This window comes from Protopterus annectens, chromosome 4.part1 (assembly GCF_019279795.1).
Source record: "Protopterus annectens isolate FY-2018-M chromosome 4.part1, PAN1.0, whole genome shotgun sequence".
Taxonomy (NCBI): Eukaryota; Metazoa; Chordata; order Ceratodontiformes; family Protopteridae; genus Protopterus; species Protopterus annectens.
Genome location: NC_056734.1, coordinates 355,307,078 through 355,322,077, shown reverse-complemented (window position 1 = coordinate 355,322,077; position 15,000 = coordinate 355,307,078). Strand labels below are relative to the sequence as shown.

Here is a 15,000-nt window from a genome sequence, read left to right as displayed (position 1 = left end):
ATGTGGCACTCCTCATCACTAAGGACTTTTCATCCAGAAAAAAGGAGGTCATTGTCCCACTGTACTCATCCCTCATTCAACCCATTATAGAGTGCAATGCCCCATATGTACCGCAAAAGACATCTGAAACAGCTGGAAAGGTCACAAAAATACATCACTAAATGAATCACAGGCCTAAAGCAGATGCCCTATGCTGACCATCTAAAATAATTCCAGCTATACTCTGTGGCATATCGTTTACTCAGAGGTGATCTCTGCTTAACATACAAGGCCAAGTCAAACCCTGAGCTGTTGGACATGCTCCACTTAAAGAAATCCCAATCCCTCAGAGCCACACACTCCAGGGATCTAAACCTTGTCATCACAAAGAAAACATGCTGGAGGGATAGGTTCCTGACCCAGAGACACTCCATACATTGGAATAGACTACCCATATATGTAAAGCAGAGTGCCTCCTTGGACCTCTTCAAAAGGAACCTTGACAATTGGATGGGAGATAGGAAATTCACCCCGGGGATCACATCAGTTGCCCTGCTAGACAGGGGTCCAGGGAAGTAAATACTGTGGGAAGAAATATCCAGGGATTTATTATTATGGCTAGGCTTGTATAGGCCCTAGGGCTGATAGCCTAGTAAGAACCTATGAACTAGTTTTCCTTTCCAAGGATAAATTTAATGAAAGACCTTTAGTAATATAATTCCAAAATTTCTGATTTGGACTAGTTTTATAGCTTATTAGAATTTTATATAGTTTAGAAGCTGCATTTTCCATGTTATAGTTATAAATAATCTCATTTAAATATTTTATAAATTTAGGTTCATTTTTGAAGGACAAATTGTTAATCAGTCTGTATAAGTCTTGTAAATATGTTAATACACTTTGAAGCACTAGCCAGTCTGATGGGAGCAGGTCATGCTTGCTTATTAAATATTGGATATCTGTCACTTTTTGATTACTAATGCAATGTTTCCAACAGCTGAAATTCTTTGCTTCCCACATATTTAAGACATTCTTATGTATCTTATTAAAGACATTTTTGTTACATTGAAAGGTGTTAGTAGTTCTAACCATAATTTAATATCTATATTTGCAATGATAAATTTCCTAAAACAATTGAATATAGAATTTATAAAATTTAGTTTAGTAGGTTTTATCAATTATATTGTAAGTTAATATACAAAATATGCCATAACATGTTGGATTGATCAAATAACATGAAGTTTTTAGTATATGATTTTCATTTAAAAATATAGTGTGGTGTAGTGTTTTCCAGTTAGAAGAATAGTTTGGGTCTATCCAATTTATAATAACTTTGAAAATTGAAGCCTTTATATATGTTTCTATATCTGGGAAATTAATCCCTCCCTGTTCCCATTGTCTAATATGATGAGTGCAAGCTATTCTGTTTCTATTAGGATGCCATAAAAAAATTTAGTAATAATGCATTTAATTTTTTCAGGATCTGTTTGTCGGGTATTATAGAAATAGCTTGAGCTATATATTAAACTTTGGGAAATAATATCATTTTTATTAATTGCAATCTATCTTCAAAGGTTATAAATGTTTTATTCCATTTTTCAACATTATTTTCTATTCTTTTTATGATGTTATCATAGTTTGTAGTTAAGGTTTCTTCTTTCTGTATTTTTACATAAAGTAATACCTAAATAGTTTAGTGTGGGTACTTGTTTGCCAGTTATATGGTCTCCATCTACTAGGAATGCCCATTTGTATTTAATGCTATATAGTTAGATTTTTGTTTGTTAACGTGAAGACCTGAAATTGAGTAGAATTTTTCAACCTGTTTGTCTAGTTCTTTTAAATAATTTTTTGATTTATGTAGAGTAAGTAGAACATCATCAGCAAATAACATTATTTTAGAATTGTACTGGCCATATATATTGATACCTTTTATTTTAGGGTTATGATGTATTAAAGAAGCAAATATTTATATTGCTAGTGCAAATAAAATAGGAGACATAGGACAACCTTGCTTAGTTCCTGTGGTTAAATGGATAGATTCAGAAGTAAAATGTCCTAGTTTTACATAGACTAAATTATTTTTGTAAATATTTTTTAATAGGAAATGAAGGATTGAGGAAAATCATAAAGTTCTAAAATTTTGAATAAGTAGTCCCATTTTAAAGGATCAAAGGCTTTTTCTATATCCAGTGCAACTATTAGAGCTTCTTGATTCTCTCTGTTCAAAATATCTATGAGTGTTAATATCCTTTGTATGTTGCCATAAGTACATCTATTATGTATAAATCCAGTTTGATCTTCATTTATAATAAGGGTCAAAGATTTTTTAATTCTATTAACTAGGATAGACATAAAGATTTTATAATCATTATTGAGGAGAGATATTGGTCTGTAGGAACTGTAGTGAGTGGGATCTTTATTCTCTTTTATAATAGGGCTAATTAAGGAATATTTTCAAGATGGTGGTATTATATTTTTAGTTTGTATTTCAAGTAGGGTTTTATAAAAGAAATTTGTTATAGAAGTCAGAAAAAGTTTATATAATTCTATAATAATTCCATCAATTCCTGGCAATTTATTACATTTACTTTCCTTAATCTTTTCTATAACTTCGTTTTGTGAAATTAATTTTTGATTATCCAGTTTTAGTTTGCCTGGAATTATCTTAATTGCAGGAAAATTTGTTTCCAAGTTCAGGGAATAATTTTGAGAATTATTGTCTTTGTAATGTTCAGTATAATGGCATTTAAATGCATCTAGAATGTCACTTATGTCTGATACTCTTTTGTTTTTTTCCCCCTCATGTATGCTACTGGTGACGTTATTAGTTCTTGATTGTATCTTAATTCATGCAGCTAAGTTATGTAAATGTTTGGGTGAAGTTGAGTAACAGTTTAATTTTTCTAGGGCTTGCTTAGTTCCTTTGGTTAAAGGGATAGATTCAGAAGTAAAATGTCCTAGTTTTACATAGGCTAAATTATTTTTGTAAATATTTTTTAATAGGAAATGAAGGATAGAGGAAAATCATAAAGTTCTAAAATTTTGAATAAGTAGTCCCATTTTAAAGGATCAAAGGCTTTTTCTATATCCAGTGCAACTATTAGAGCTTCTTGATTCTCTCTGTTCAAAATATCTATGAGTGTTAATATCCTTTGTATGTTGTCATAAGTACATCTATTATGTATAAATCCAGTTTGATCTTCATTTATAATAAGGGTCAAAGATTTTTTAATTCTATTAACTAGAAAAGACATGAAGATTTTATAATCATTATTGAGGAGAGATATTGGTCTGTAGGAACTGTAGTGAATGGGATCTTTATTCCCTTTTATAATAGGGCTGATTAAGGAATATTTCCAAGATGGCGGTATTATATTTTTAGTTTGTATTTCAAGTAGGGTTTTATAAAAAAGATGTGTTATAGAAGTCGGAAACAGTTTATATAATTCTATAATAATTCCATCGATTCCTGGCAATTTGTTACATTTACTTTCCTTAATCTTTTCTATAACTTCTTTTTGTGAAATTAATTTTTGAATATCCAGTTTTAATTTGCCTGGAATTATCTTAATTTTAGGAAAATTTGTTTCCAAGTTCAGGGAATAATTTTGAGAATTATTATCTTTGTAATGTTCAGTATAATGGTATTTAAATGCATCTAGAATGTCACTTATGTCTGATACTCTTTTTTTTCCCCTCATGTATGATACTGGTGATGTTATTAGTTATTGATTATATCTTAATTCTTGCAGCTAAGTTATGTAAATGTTTGGGTGAAGTCGAGTAAGAGTTTAATTTTAATTTTTCTAGGGCTAAATTGGTTTTATGAGATAGAATTTCAATTATTTTTTTTATTAGAGGAGTTTGTCTGGTTATTCGATTTATATTTATGAGTTGATTTTGTATGTTGTATAATTCTGATTTCCATTCTTTTGATTTATTTTTGAACCATGCAATGGTTTTACCATATATAAAAGCTTTTAATGAATCCCAGATCATGATTATATTAATCTCTTCAGAATAATTAGTATTTAGAAAAAATTGTAGTTCTGATGTCAGCTAGGGTTTAAATTCTTTCAATTTTGTAATATATGCCAGAATCCTCCCCATATGTATTAGTTTTTTTTTAAATCTGTTTGTAATTTAAGAGTTATAGAGTTGTGGCCTGATAAAGGGCATGGAATTATTGAGGAAGTGGATCTTTTTGTATTTAGTTCCTGAGAGACATAAATTCTGTCAATTCTGGTTTGGGTACCAAATCTGTAATCTTGACATGAAAAATGTAATGAGTTAGTTTCTTTGAGGTTAAAAATATCTAGCACTTTAAAGTTTTGTAAGACAAAAAGGTCTCTTGTCGGTAGTGTCAGAGCTATCTAAAATACAATTAAAATCTCCTCCTATTAACAAGTTTCCTTTATAAGTATTCATAATAAAATCAAAAATGTTCTGGCAGTCCCTACCCCCATACCAGGAAATCAGTACAGATTCACCATTGTCCATATTCTGTTATTGAAGTTTATTGTAACAAGTGCCATGAGACCTTCTTTATCTACATAATTATAGATAACTTGGGGATTAGTGATATTATTCTTACATAAAATAATCACTCCTCTGTTTTTTTTGTTTTATATGGAGAATGAGACAACATTAGATATTCTTTTGGATTCGATATACATTTTTCATTTGTCTTGAAATTAGTTTCTTGGAGAAAGACCACTTGCTCTTTGTTTAATTTTAAGTATCTTTGTAAATATGCTCTTTTCTTTGGATTGTTTAAGCCATTAATATTTAAAGAAAGTAGCTTTAGATCCAAGTTCATTTGCTAGTGTTGGGAGATATTTTTAAAGATATTTGTTAATAGTAGTTAAGACTCTTCCATGACTGCAAAGTTGAATATATATTTTATTATTTCTAATTATAGAAATCCAAAAGATTTTCTGAATTAGAGAACATATAGTAAAACTTGAATTAGGCCTATGGGAAACAAACAAGAATAATACAAAAAAAATATTATATAACAAGCTAATTTCAAAAGATAAGATTTTCCTTATCCTACATGGAATGATAAACAGTCCTGATCCAAAAGATTGAAAATTATCTATTGGATCGACCCTCATGTCTCAGTAACAAGAAGCCTTAAGAGCTCCATATATGATTCTATGGAGATTGTTTAGTCAAAAGGTAAAAATTATTTTTTAATTATAATTATTTATTAACTATAATACACTTTAAATGTCATTTCTTTTCTTTTTTCTTTCCCCTCCTTTCTTTTTCCCCTTTATTTCTTTTTTTTCACCTTCCCCTCTTTTATAGATGCTTTTTGTACTTAGATGTCCTTAAAGGTGATATTGTAATAGTACTATCAGTATATGAAATGTTTCTTTAAGCTGATGTAAATATTCATTATCAGATGTATGTAATTTCTAATGCTCGCCCTCCTCCCATCCCCTCTCCTCCTTCTTGTCACTCTCTCTCTTCTCATATGCCATCTATATGTGGTGCTATTGTACTCATTTAATGTTTACACATAAGATTTACATTCAAGAAGTCTAAAGACCTATATCAATTTTCATAGATTTATCAAGTGACAAGAATGAATCATGAACATTTATAGTAAATATTTGTATCTAGAATGTTGCATTTATGCTGCCTAAGTTACCATGAAGACCTTACAGTTTATATATATGTATAAGAACATAGCCTCATATAGATTATACACATATATGTATATACATATATAGTATTCATTTATTACATATTTTCTCCCCTTCCCTCTTCTCTCTCCCCTCCCCTCCTCCTTCTCTCTTTTCTTTTCCTTCCTTTTCATTTTTATTTATATTGCTTTAGCATAGGGACTAAAAATTAAGTTTTAAGTACCAGTGCCAATATAAAATCTTTAGTATTGTACATCAAAGCTTACTAAACAAGCAATTTTCAATATATCTGAGTGTGCAAAATAGGATTTTCCTATAGTGCCACATATCAAGTAGTTAAACATTGTATGAAAACTTTACATTTACATATATTTTTGTTGTTCCTGTTATGATTAAATTTAATAATTTAGCTAGTTTAAGTGTACATAAATAAATACAGCATCTTTCTTATTCATGAAGTAATTGTATAATGTAAATGCAGACTCTGCTTTGCTTTAGTTTAGCAATCTGTACTTTCAAAGCCAATGGTTTGTAAAAGGGAAGGGTGAAGTGACATTTCAAACATCTAAAGCTTTAAATTACATTTCCTGTAGAAGTCTCCTTCCATTTAATTTTAAAATGGCTTTACACAAATTGACATGTAATAAAAGAAAAAAAAAAGGAAACAGGTTTCCGGTAAAATAAACCCAACCCTTTTCCCTTTTATTTATAAATTAGACTCCATGTCTTGTATATTTGCCTGCCCACAAATAACATATATTGTGTTTCTCCCTCTGTGTGTAACCTTCAAGTTTCTCTTGTAATTGCTGCAAGTCTGGGATTGTAGACTCCGCCCTTCATTGTCATGGTAACCCATAACATTAATTATGTTTCATTCATAAAAAACGGCCAGTTCAACATGTAGTCATGAAATTTGCAGTTTATTAATGACCTCATACTTCCTAAGTCCATCAAGCAACAAACTTAATGGGAATGATGATAGAGTTGACTATATTTTTAAAGGAAAAAATGGCAAACACTTTAGAATTTAGTTTGCACTATGTTACTTTATTTGAATCCCGTGCAACCACCCAGTCAATAAGGGACATAAGCAGAACTTCTTTTCAAATAAATAAACAATTGTCATGAGAATGGAGCTTGCATAGAATTGCAGAGACCAGCTTGCACTTCTGTTATCATGGGTATCCGCAGTATCATTCAAATTAAATTGTGAAGGGAACAAAAGCATTTTATGCACTCATGATAAGCTTTAATGATTCAAAGCTTCACTTTGCATGTTTATCTAAGCTTTAGTTCCCTCCAAATGAAAATGAAAAAAAATAAGAGTGAGCCACATACAAGCCACACGGCAATACAACCACGAATAGCATAGCAACATCCCGGAAATCCACCCCACAGCTCAAAATGCTAGCAAGGCATTTTAAACTCTTGTGACAACATATTTATTCTATATCTAAGGCAAAATGCTAGACTACATGCATGACAGCCTTCAAGCATATAAATAAAACAAATATATTTTACAAACAGATTAAGTGGCTGCCAATCTAATTATAAACCGATGTCAGTGGAAAAAGTCATCATTTCAAATCAACCAAAGACGCTCGTTCTCTAGCATATCTATGTCATGTCAAAACAAAACAGAAAAATGCCGAGGACGAGTGTCTCCTGTCACCTCCAACATAGATATTATGTAATGACGCATATACAGTCAAAACAGGAAAAATGTATTTCATTAATGTAACCTGTTATCTGATTGTCACTCTCAGTCTTGGTAAAAGACACGACTTGATTAATAAAAAGAGAAAGAAAGTAGAAAGGACAGGAAGAAATGAAACAGGAGAGAGATAGAAAGGGGAAAAAAGAGACAACAGCTTTAACAAACAAAGTTAAAACATAAAACATAATAATTTTCATACCTGTAATAGTGTATTATGAGTATTGAACAGTAACAAATCAAATTAAAGTAGATCCTTTGAGAGATTTGAACAAACTAGTTATTTTGGAGTCAGTCTTTTGTAATTTCTTTCAGAGATTTAAATGAACCAAGTATTTTGGAATCTGTCTTTTTCTTTTGAACATCCGTCCAGGTATTTTTTTCATTTGATCTCTTCAGGGTTTGGGATGACCAATCCATATCTTCAGGAATAGGAATAACATTGTTGTTTTTTTATGAATGCTGAAGCTTCTTCTAGGCTGTTAAAAGTTTTCATTTCATTTGAGTGATGAATTTTGATTTTAGCAGGAAAGGCAAGCTGTGCCTTAATGTTATTTTGCTTGAGCATTTTTATCAGTGGCCAAACAGCCTTCCTTTGTTCCAATACTTTTGTGGAAAAGTCATTGTCAAATCTGATTAAGTTTTGTTTGTATTTCAAGGGAGATTTCCTCCAAGCAGTTTTTAGGACTAATTCTTTGTCCAAAAAATATAAGAATTTTATTACTATTGATCTAGGTAGAATATTTGTTGAAGTGGATGCTGGTTTACCTCGAGCTCTATGAGCTCTTTCAATGCCTTATGAAAGTCCTTCTTTTAAATCTAGAAACTCAGGGATCCATGAAGTTAAGAAGGAAATAATGTCCACACCTTCATTTTTTTCAGGCAGTCCGAAAATCCTCATATTTGTTCTTCTTTCTCTGTTCTCTGTTCTCTAAATCATCCACCTTATTTAGGAGCCAGGTATTTTGTTTAAAAAAGCATTCTTTTTGGTTTTCTTCTTCTTTGAGTCTCCCTTCAATGTCATTTAATGAAGTTTCTAGATCTATTATTTTTGTTTGTTGCTATTGTAACATTTCCTTAAGGACATCAGTTTGCTTCTGGCAGTTGATTTTTAGGTTTTCCAGGTTGTCTTTAAAAGCATCCATTTTCAAGAATAGTTGCTGTAAGGTAGAAGTCACCAGCTGCTGTTCTTTCTTTAAGGTCACATCAGAATGGGAATTTCTTGAGTTCCTCATTTCTAGTATCAGTTAAGTCTCCAAGTATTTCTGACTGGAAATTATTCATAAAATTCCTCCAAATTTTATATAGTTGTAGTTCAGATCTTTATCTATTTGTTGTTATTAAATTAATTAATAGAAATTTAATATTTCCTGAATTTTGTTGATAGTTTGTGGAGCTCTAAAATTATCCTGCTTTCAGTTAGCCATCAGGCTCCACCTATATATATATATATATATATATATATATATATATATATATATATATATATATATATATATATCAAATTGTTCCAACTAGCAGGGGCTACGTTTTGAAAATATTTTTTGCATATAAAGTTAATGTAAAGGGAGGTCTGTACAGTTTTGTGGAAAAATTCTTATGTTCATATGAAGATTGTAGACCTTTTTCATTTGTTGCAGGGGGAGAAAAGAATCTTTAATTAAGAAGTTCAAATGTTAAAGTATTTAGAAGATAGAATGGCCTACCTGGGTAGACTGGGTTAATATTTAAGGACAATGATGTTCATCAAATTTTAAAATTCTGAGAACTGTAGAATTGTATTTTCTGTTGTCTGCAACACTGCTGAGGTTTATCCAGATAAAGAGGTACTAATTAGTAGGGCATTTTCAAGTCTTGGTAATAATACATTAACAGAAATAGCCTCACTGGCATCAATTGTTAATAGGAGGAATGGTGTCAGCTATCTTTAGCTGTTGCATGACTTTACTGGTAGTAGTTTCTGCATGACTATGGCATGTGAATGTATCATCTAACAGTTCCCCAGATACCTTTGGTGTTCGGGGAGCTGAAGTATAGTCCAAGTGAGGTCTGCAATTATTGGAAGAGAGGAAGTAAAAATACCTTTTGTGATATCAAACAGCATGACTGTGGACATAGTAGTGTTTATGGTCAATTTGCTCTGTTTCAGCTAGCTCCAAATAAGAGAGAAATCATTTTGTCAGAGGCAACTTCTATATTCTGTATACTGTATTTAAAAAACTGCAACTATACCCTGTTGATAGATATAAACCAACATTGGTTTATAAAGGGTTGTTCTACAATTAATATTTTATGGTTGACTTTTCTGAGACCTTCACAAAAGCTTGAGATTTATATCTAACTAATGTGGTAGTCTATCTGGACCTGACTAAGATCTTTGACTCACAACCTAATAAATGAATGCTGGACACCTTACTCTCACTCAGAATTAGTCTACACTTGGTGAGATGCACAAAAATGTGACTTGTAGATAAGGTACATCAGTTACCACCTTGAACAAAAATTCAGATTGAAGATAACTTCTGGCATATCACAAGGACCTGTTTTGGGGCATATCATAAGGATCTGTTTTGGGGCCTGGAAGTTTTAATTTTGTATTTTCTATACTCTAACAGCATGAATAATTCTGGTTCCCAAATATGTCAGTGATTATAAGATTGTTATAATTACAGCATCATAGAATATACGGTGGATATAAAAAGTGTACACGCCCCTGTTAAAATCCCATGTTTTTGTGATATAAAAAATGAGACCACAATAAATCATTTCAAAACTTTTCCTACCTTTAATGTGACCTATAACATGTACAATTCAACTGAAAAACAAACACATCTGTTAGAGGAAAAATATAAAAATAAAAAAAGTACAATAAGCTGGTTGCATAAGTGTGCACACCTTTAAACTAATACTTTGTTGAAGCACCTTTTGATTTAATTACAACATTCAGTGTTCTTGGGTATACACCTGCCATCAATTAAAGAGACTCTGATTAACTCCAAATAAAGTCCAGCTGTCCTATTAGGATTTTCCTGACATTTACTTAGTTGCCTGCTACAGCAAAAGCCATAGTTTGCAGAGAGCTTACAAAGCATCAAAGGGATCTCATTGTTGAAAGGTATCAGTCAGAAGAAGGGTACAAAAAAATTTCCACAGTATTGGATATACCATGGAACACAGTGAAGACAGTCATCAAAAAGTGGAGAAATTATGGGACAACAGTGACATTGCAAAGAAATGGACATCCCTCCAAAACTGATGAAAAGACAAGACGAAAGCTGGTCAGGGAGGCTGCCAAGAGACCTACAGCAACACTGAAAAAGCTGCAGGAATTTCTGGCAAGTACTGGTTGTGTACTACATGTGATAACAATCTCCCGTATTCTCCATATGTCTGGACTATGGGGTAGGGTTCCAAGATGGAAGCCTTTTCTTACACAGAAAAACATCCAAGGCTGGCTAAAATTTGCAAAACAATACATCAAGTCTCCCAAAAGCATGTGGGAAAATGTGGTATGGTCTGATGAGACCAAGACTGAACTTAATGGCCACAAATCCAAAAGGTTCATTTGGTGCAAAAACAGCACTTTGCATCATCAAAAGAACACTATCCCCATGGTGAAACATGGTGGCGGCAATATCATGCTTTTGGGTTGTTTTTCTTCAGCTGGAAGTGGGGCTTTAGTCAAGGTGGAGTGAATTATGAACGGTTCAGTCACTTTTGACCCAAAACCTTCAGGCATCTCAGAAAGGTGAAGATGGAGAGGAATTTCACCTTTCAACACAACAATGACCCCAAGCATGCATCCATATCAACAAAAGAATGGCTTCATCAGAAGAAAATTAAAGTTTTGGAATCGCCCAGCCAGAGCCCAGACCTAAATCCAATAGAAAATCTGTGAGGTGACCTGAAGAGAGCAGTGCACAAGAGATGTTCTCACAATCTGATAGATTTGGAGCACTTTTGCCAAGAAGAGTGGGCAAATACTGCCAAGTCAAGATGTGCCATGCTGACAGACTCATACCCAAGAAGACTGAATGCTGAAATTAAATCAAAAGGAGCTTCAACAAAGTATTAATTTAAGGGTGTGCACACTTATGCAACCAGCTTATTGTATGATTGGTTTGTTTTTTAATTGAATTGCATAGGTTATAGGTCACATTAAAGGTAGGAAATGTTTTGAAATGATTTACTGTGGTCTCATTTTTTTATATCACAAAAATCTGGCATGTTAACAAGGGTGTGCACACTTTTTATATCCACTGTAAATGAACTGAATGACTGCCATGTATTCATAAATGGGCATCTGGATTAGGCCAAACATTTAACTGGGATAAGAGCAATGTCATATTTTGTGGGAGAAAAAGTTTGGACAGGAAGGTTACTATGTAAGGTTCTTCCTTTTTTGTGGTGACATGTTAGGCCCTTAGGATTCTAATAAATAAAATTTTAGCTTTAAGGAACATGAGTTAAACATGAAGGGAATTGCTGTATGGTAGATTGGTCTATTATTCATAGTAAAGAGGCCAGGAGATTGTACTACATTAACACATTTATATAAATATGCTATTCAACTTTTATTGGTTATAAATCCCAATTTTGTGTTTATAAGTTAACAGATATCAACTTTTCATAGACACCTCAAAGAAAGATTTCTAAGCATATATCATCACTAAGGGAGTTGGTATTCAGTGATGGATTAGAGAAACTACACTTATATAGTATAAATTATTGCCTAATAAGGGAAAAACTGCATGGTCAATAAGGCTAGAGGTAATGATTTTTTTAAGGTGCATGTTAGTCTTGGAAATATATTCCTAGTTTCAGAATACTAGAGATCAAGTTTGTTAATATATAGTCTGTATTAACATAGCTATGGAGAAGGATGGATTCATAATACAGCAGATTATATTACTGTGGAACAAACTTCCCCTTGATCACAGCAATGTTGGGTCATTTGAGGCATTTAAAACATTATTAGATAGTTGGGTTAGTTCAAGAAAGTATTGTTACAATATTAATGGAGCTGCATTTCTTGATGGCCTGAGGCATGCATGCATACATCAAACTAGACCCAATATTGTAATCCATGCCTTGGTGGAACTTGAAGTAGGGTGGCTATGTGGGGCAAAAGGATCAGAGGCTTGAATGAGAAAACCTTGTTGGCAGTCTTGATGATGACGACAGAGATGGGATTATTGGATAACCGGCATTGAGTGGTACAAAATGATTTAAATATACTGGTTTATTGAATGGAGCCATAGAAAATAATAACAATAACACACAATAACATTAACAATTTCAGGCTGCACTGCTAATATTCTTATTCCAGTATCTTTTCAGGGTCACTAAATATTTTTCCATGTGTATTGACCAAGTTTGTTGCATATTCACTTCTAATAATGACATGCATGCATCTTTGAAAGAAATGACATCTGTACTTAAGTCATAAAAATTATGTATCTTTTTGGCTGTAATTTTGAGAGACAAGGGCAAAGAGAGACCAACAATAATCAGTATTCTGAAACATCTCATGACTAGCAAACAAGCAATAATATGTATTTATAAATACAGGAAAGCTGGCAGTGCCTTATAAGAGCTGGCATTTACTAAATAATACAAAGCTGGCAGTGCCTTATAAGAGCTGGCATTTACTAAATAATACAATAAACTTTTTTATCAGAGGAAGCACTTATGCACAACTGAAAAGATCAATCAACACATACAAGCATTTTCTGATGCCTTCATTTTGACGCCATCGGTATAGTATGCACCATTTTTGTGAAGGGCATTTTCTCAAAAATATTTAGTTCTGCCCATACATGTAGTTATTGATAACTATTATTTTGATTATAATACAGGATACCTGAATTTTTCTCATGCAGTCAACTGTTGATCGCCCTCTCACACAGTGGAATGTTTCAACAATATCCTGATCTGTAAGGTTTGAAGCAAAATCCAGGCATTTTGCTTGCTCAGCATCTGAAAGTACGCACCAAGTCACTAAAGGATAAATAAAACATTACTTTAATAGAGGAAAGGTGTATTCTTTTATTCAGTTATAATATACAATAAAACATGAACCTATTAATTCTTAAAGCACTCATAGTATGCATGTGTGGAATGAATATAGAATAACTGCTTTATTTCCCACCCTCTGTTCAAAGTACATGACACATAGACAAATACAGATATGTAGGTAGACAAACAGATAGAGAGAGACAGACAGATAGGTAAACAGATACAGATTAATGAATTAATTAATGGATTCATGATCATTTGCATGGGATATGCTCAAATAGGTAGTTTGTGTGTGATAAATCATTTATCAGTAAGATATTTGTTAACAATGACTTGGCAAATGTTAGAATAGCATATAATCATGAAGTTCCAATGGTGCGAAGAAAGAAGTGTGGGCAATTGTTATTGGATTTGTGTCACTTTTCTAACCAAAAGAATGGAGAATAGATTTTTTTCTCCACTAGGTTAAATGTTTGTAGAACATTTGCTGCTAGTACATATGCTCTAAGTACCACTTAATTTAAGGCAAGAACAGTAATAAGACTTGAGAAAATATGAGAGCATACATAAGAAGGATAAGGCTAATTATACAATTCCTCCCCTAAAACGTGCACGCTGATTGGCCAGCCCAACCAGCGTGCCGTTAAATCCTCAATATACTAACGGAAAAAGGTCCGGTCGCCCGGACTTTTTCCGTTAGTATAAAACACTGTCTCGCTATGTTAAAAGAGTTTAACATAGCGACACAGGTTTAAAAAAAGCAACGGAGATCTCCGTTGCTTTTTTTAAAGCTGTCTCGCTATGTTAAACTCCTTTAACATAGCGACACAATGTAAAACGGAGATCTTGCAATCTCATTTGCTTTTTTTTTTTAAAGCTGTCTCGCTATATTAAATGGGTTTAACATAGCGAGACAGCTTTAAAATAAGCAACGGAGATATCCGTTGCTTATTTTAGCTGTCTCGCTATATTAAACCCATTTAACATAGCGAGACAGTTTTAAAAAGCAACGGAGATCGCAAGATCTCTGTTACTGTTCGCTATGTTAAATGGGTTTAACATAGCGAGACAGCTTTACAATAAGCAACGGAGATCTCCGTTGCTTATTTTAAAGCTGTCTCGCTATGTTAAACCCATTTAACATAGCGAAACAGTAAAAAGCAATGGAGATCTTGCGTTCTCCGTTGCTTTTGCCCACAGCTCTGATGTACTGCGTAGGCATGCGCAATACATCAGAACTGCCGCAGAATACCAGACAGCTGCGGAAGGGCAGTAAAGAGGCATTATACAATGCCATTATTTAAGAAAAGTAATTATTTCTTTTCTTAAATAATGTCATTAATAATAATAACCACTTCTGGGTGTGGGTAATGCTGGATTTACCCATGGTTGGCTTTGTTTGGTCCCTCGGGCTTCGCCCCCTCGGGACCAAACCATGCCAACCGTGGGTAAATACAGCATTACCCACACCCAGGCATGGGTTATTGCTATAATAGCTTATGCCTACTGCAGAATAATTATTACAGGTTACAGTGTTCTAGCTATGTATTATAGCTGTACAAATGTATTCATTTTGATACATTTTAGTTCTTAACAGAAGATGATGTATTTAAAGTCTGAAACATTTTCTTT

The 15,000-nt window shown here is 32.8% G+C and overlaps 1 protein-coding gene across 2 annotated transcripts in view; it reads right to left on the bottom strand.

Annotated features, from left to right (window-relative positions):
- The window catches only part of LOC122800857 (otolith matrix protein 1-like), a 205,697-nt gene that overhangs the window by 184,222 nt on the left and 6,475 nt on the right, over positions 1-15,000 (bottom strand). For both annotated transcript variants that reach the window (XM_044070176.1, XM_044070177.1), the window contains exon 2: positions 13,214-13,350. In XM_044070176.1, the coding sequence (XP_043926111.1) occupies positions 13,214-13,350 (137 nt within the window). The remainder of the gene's footprint in view (positions 1-13,213; positions 13,351-15,000) is intronic.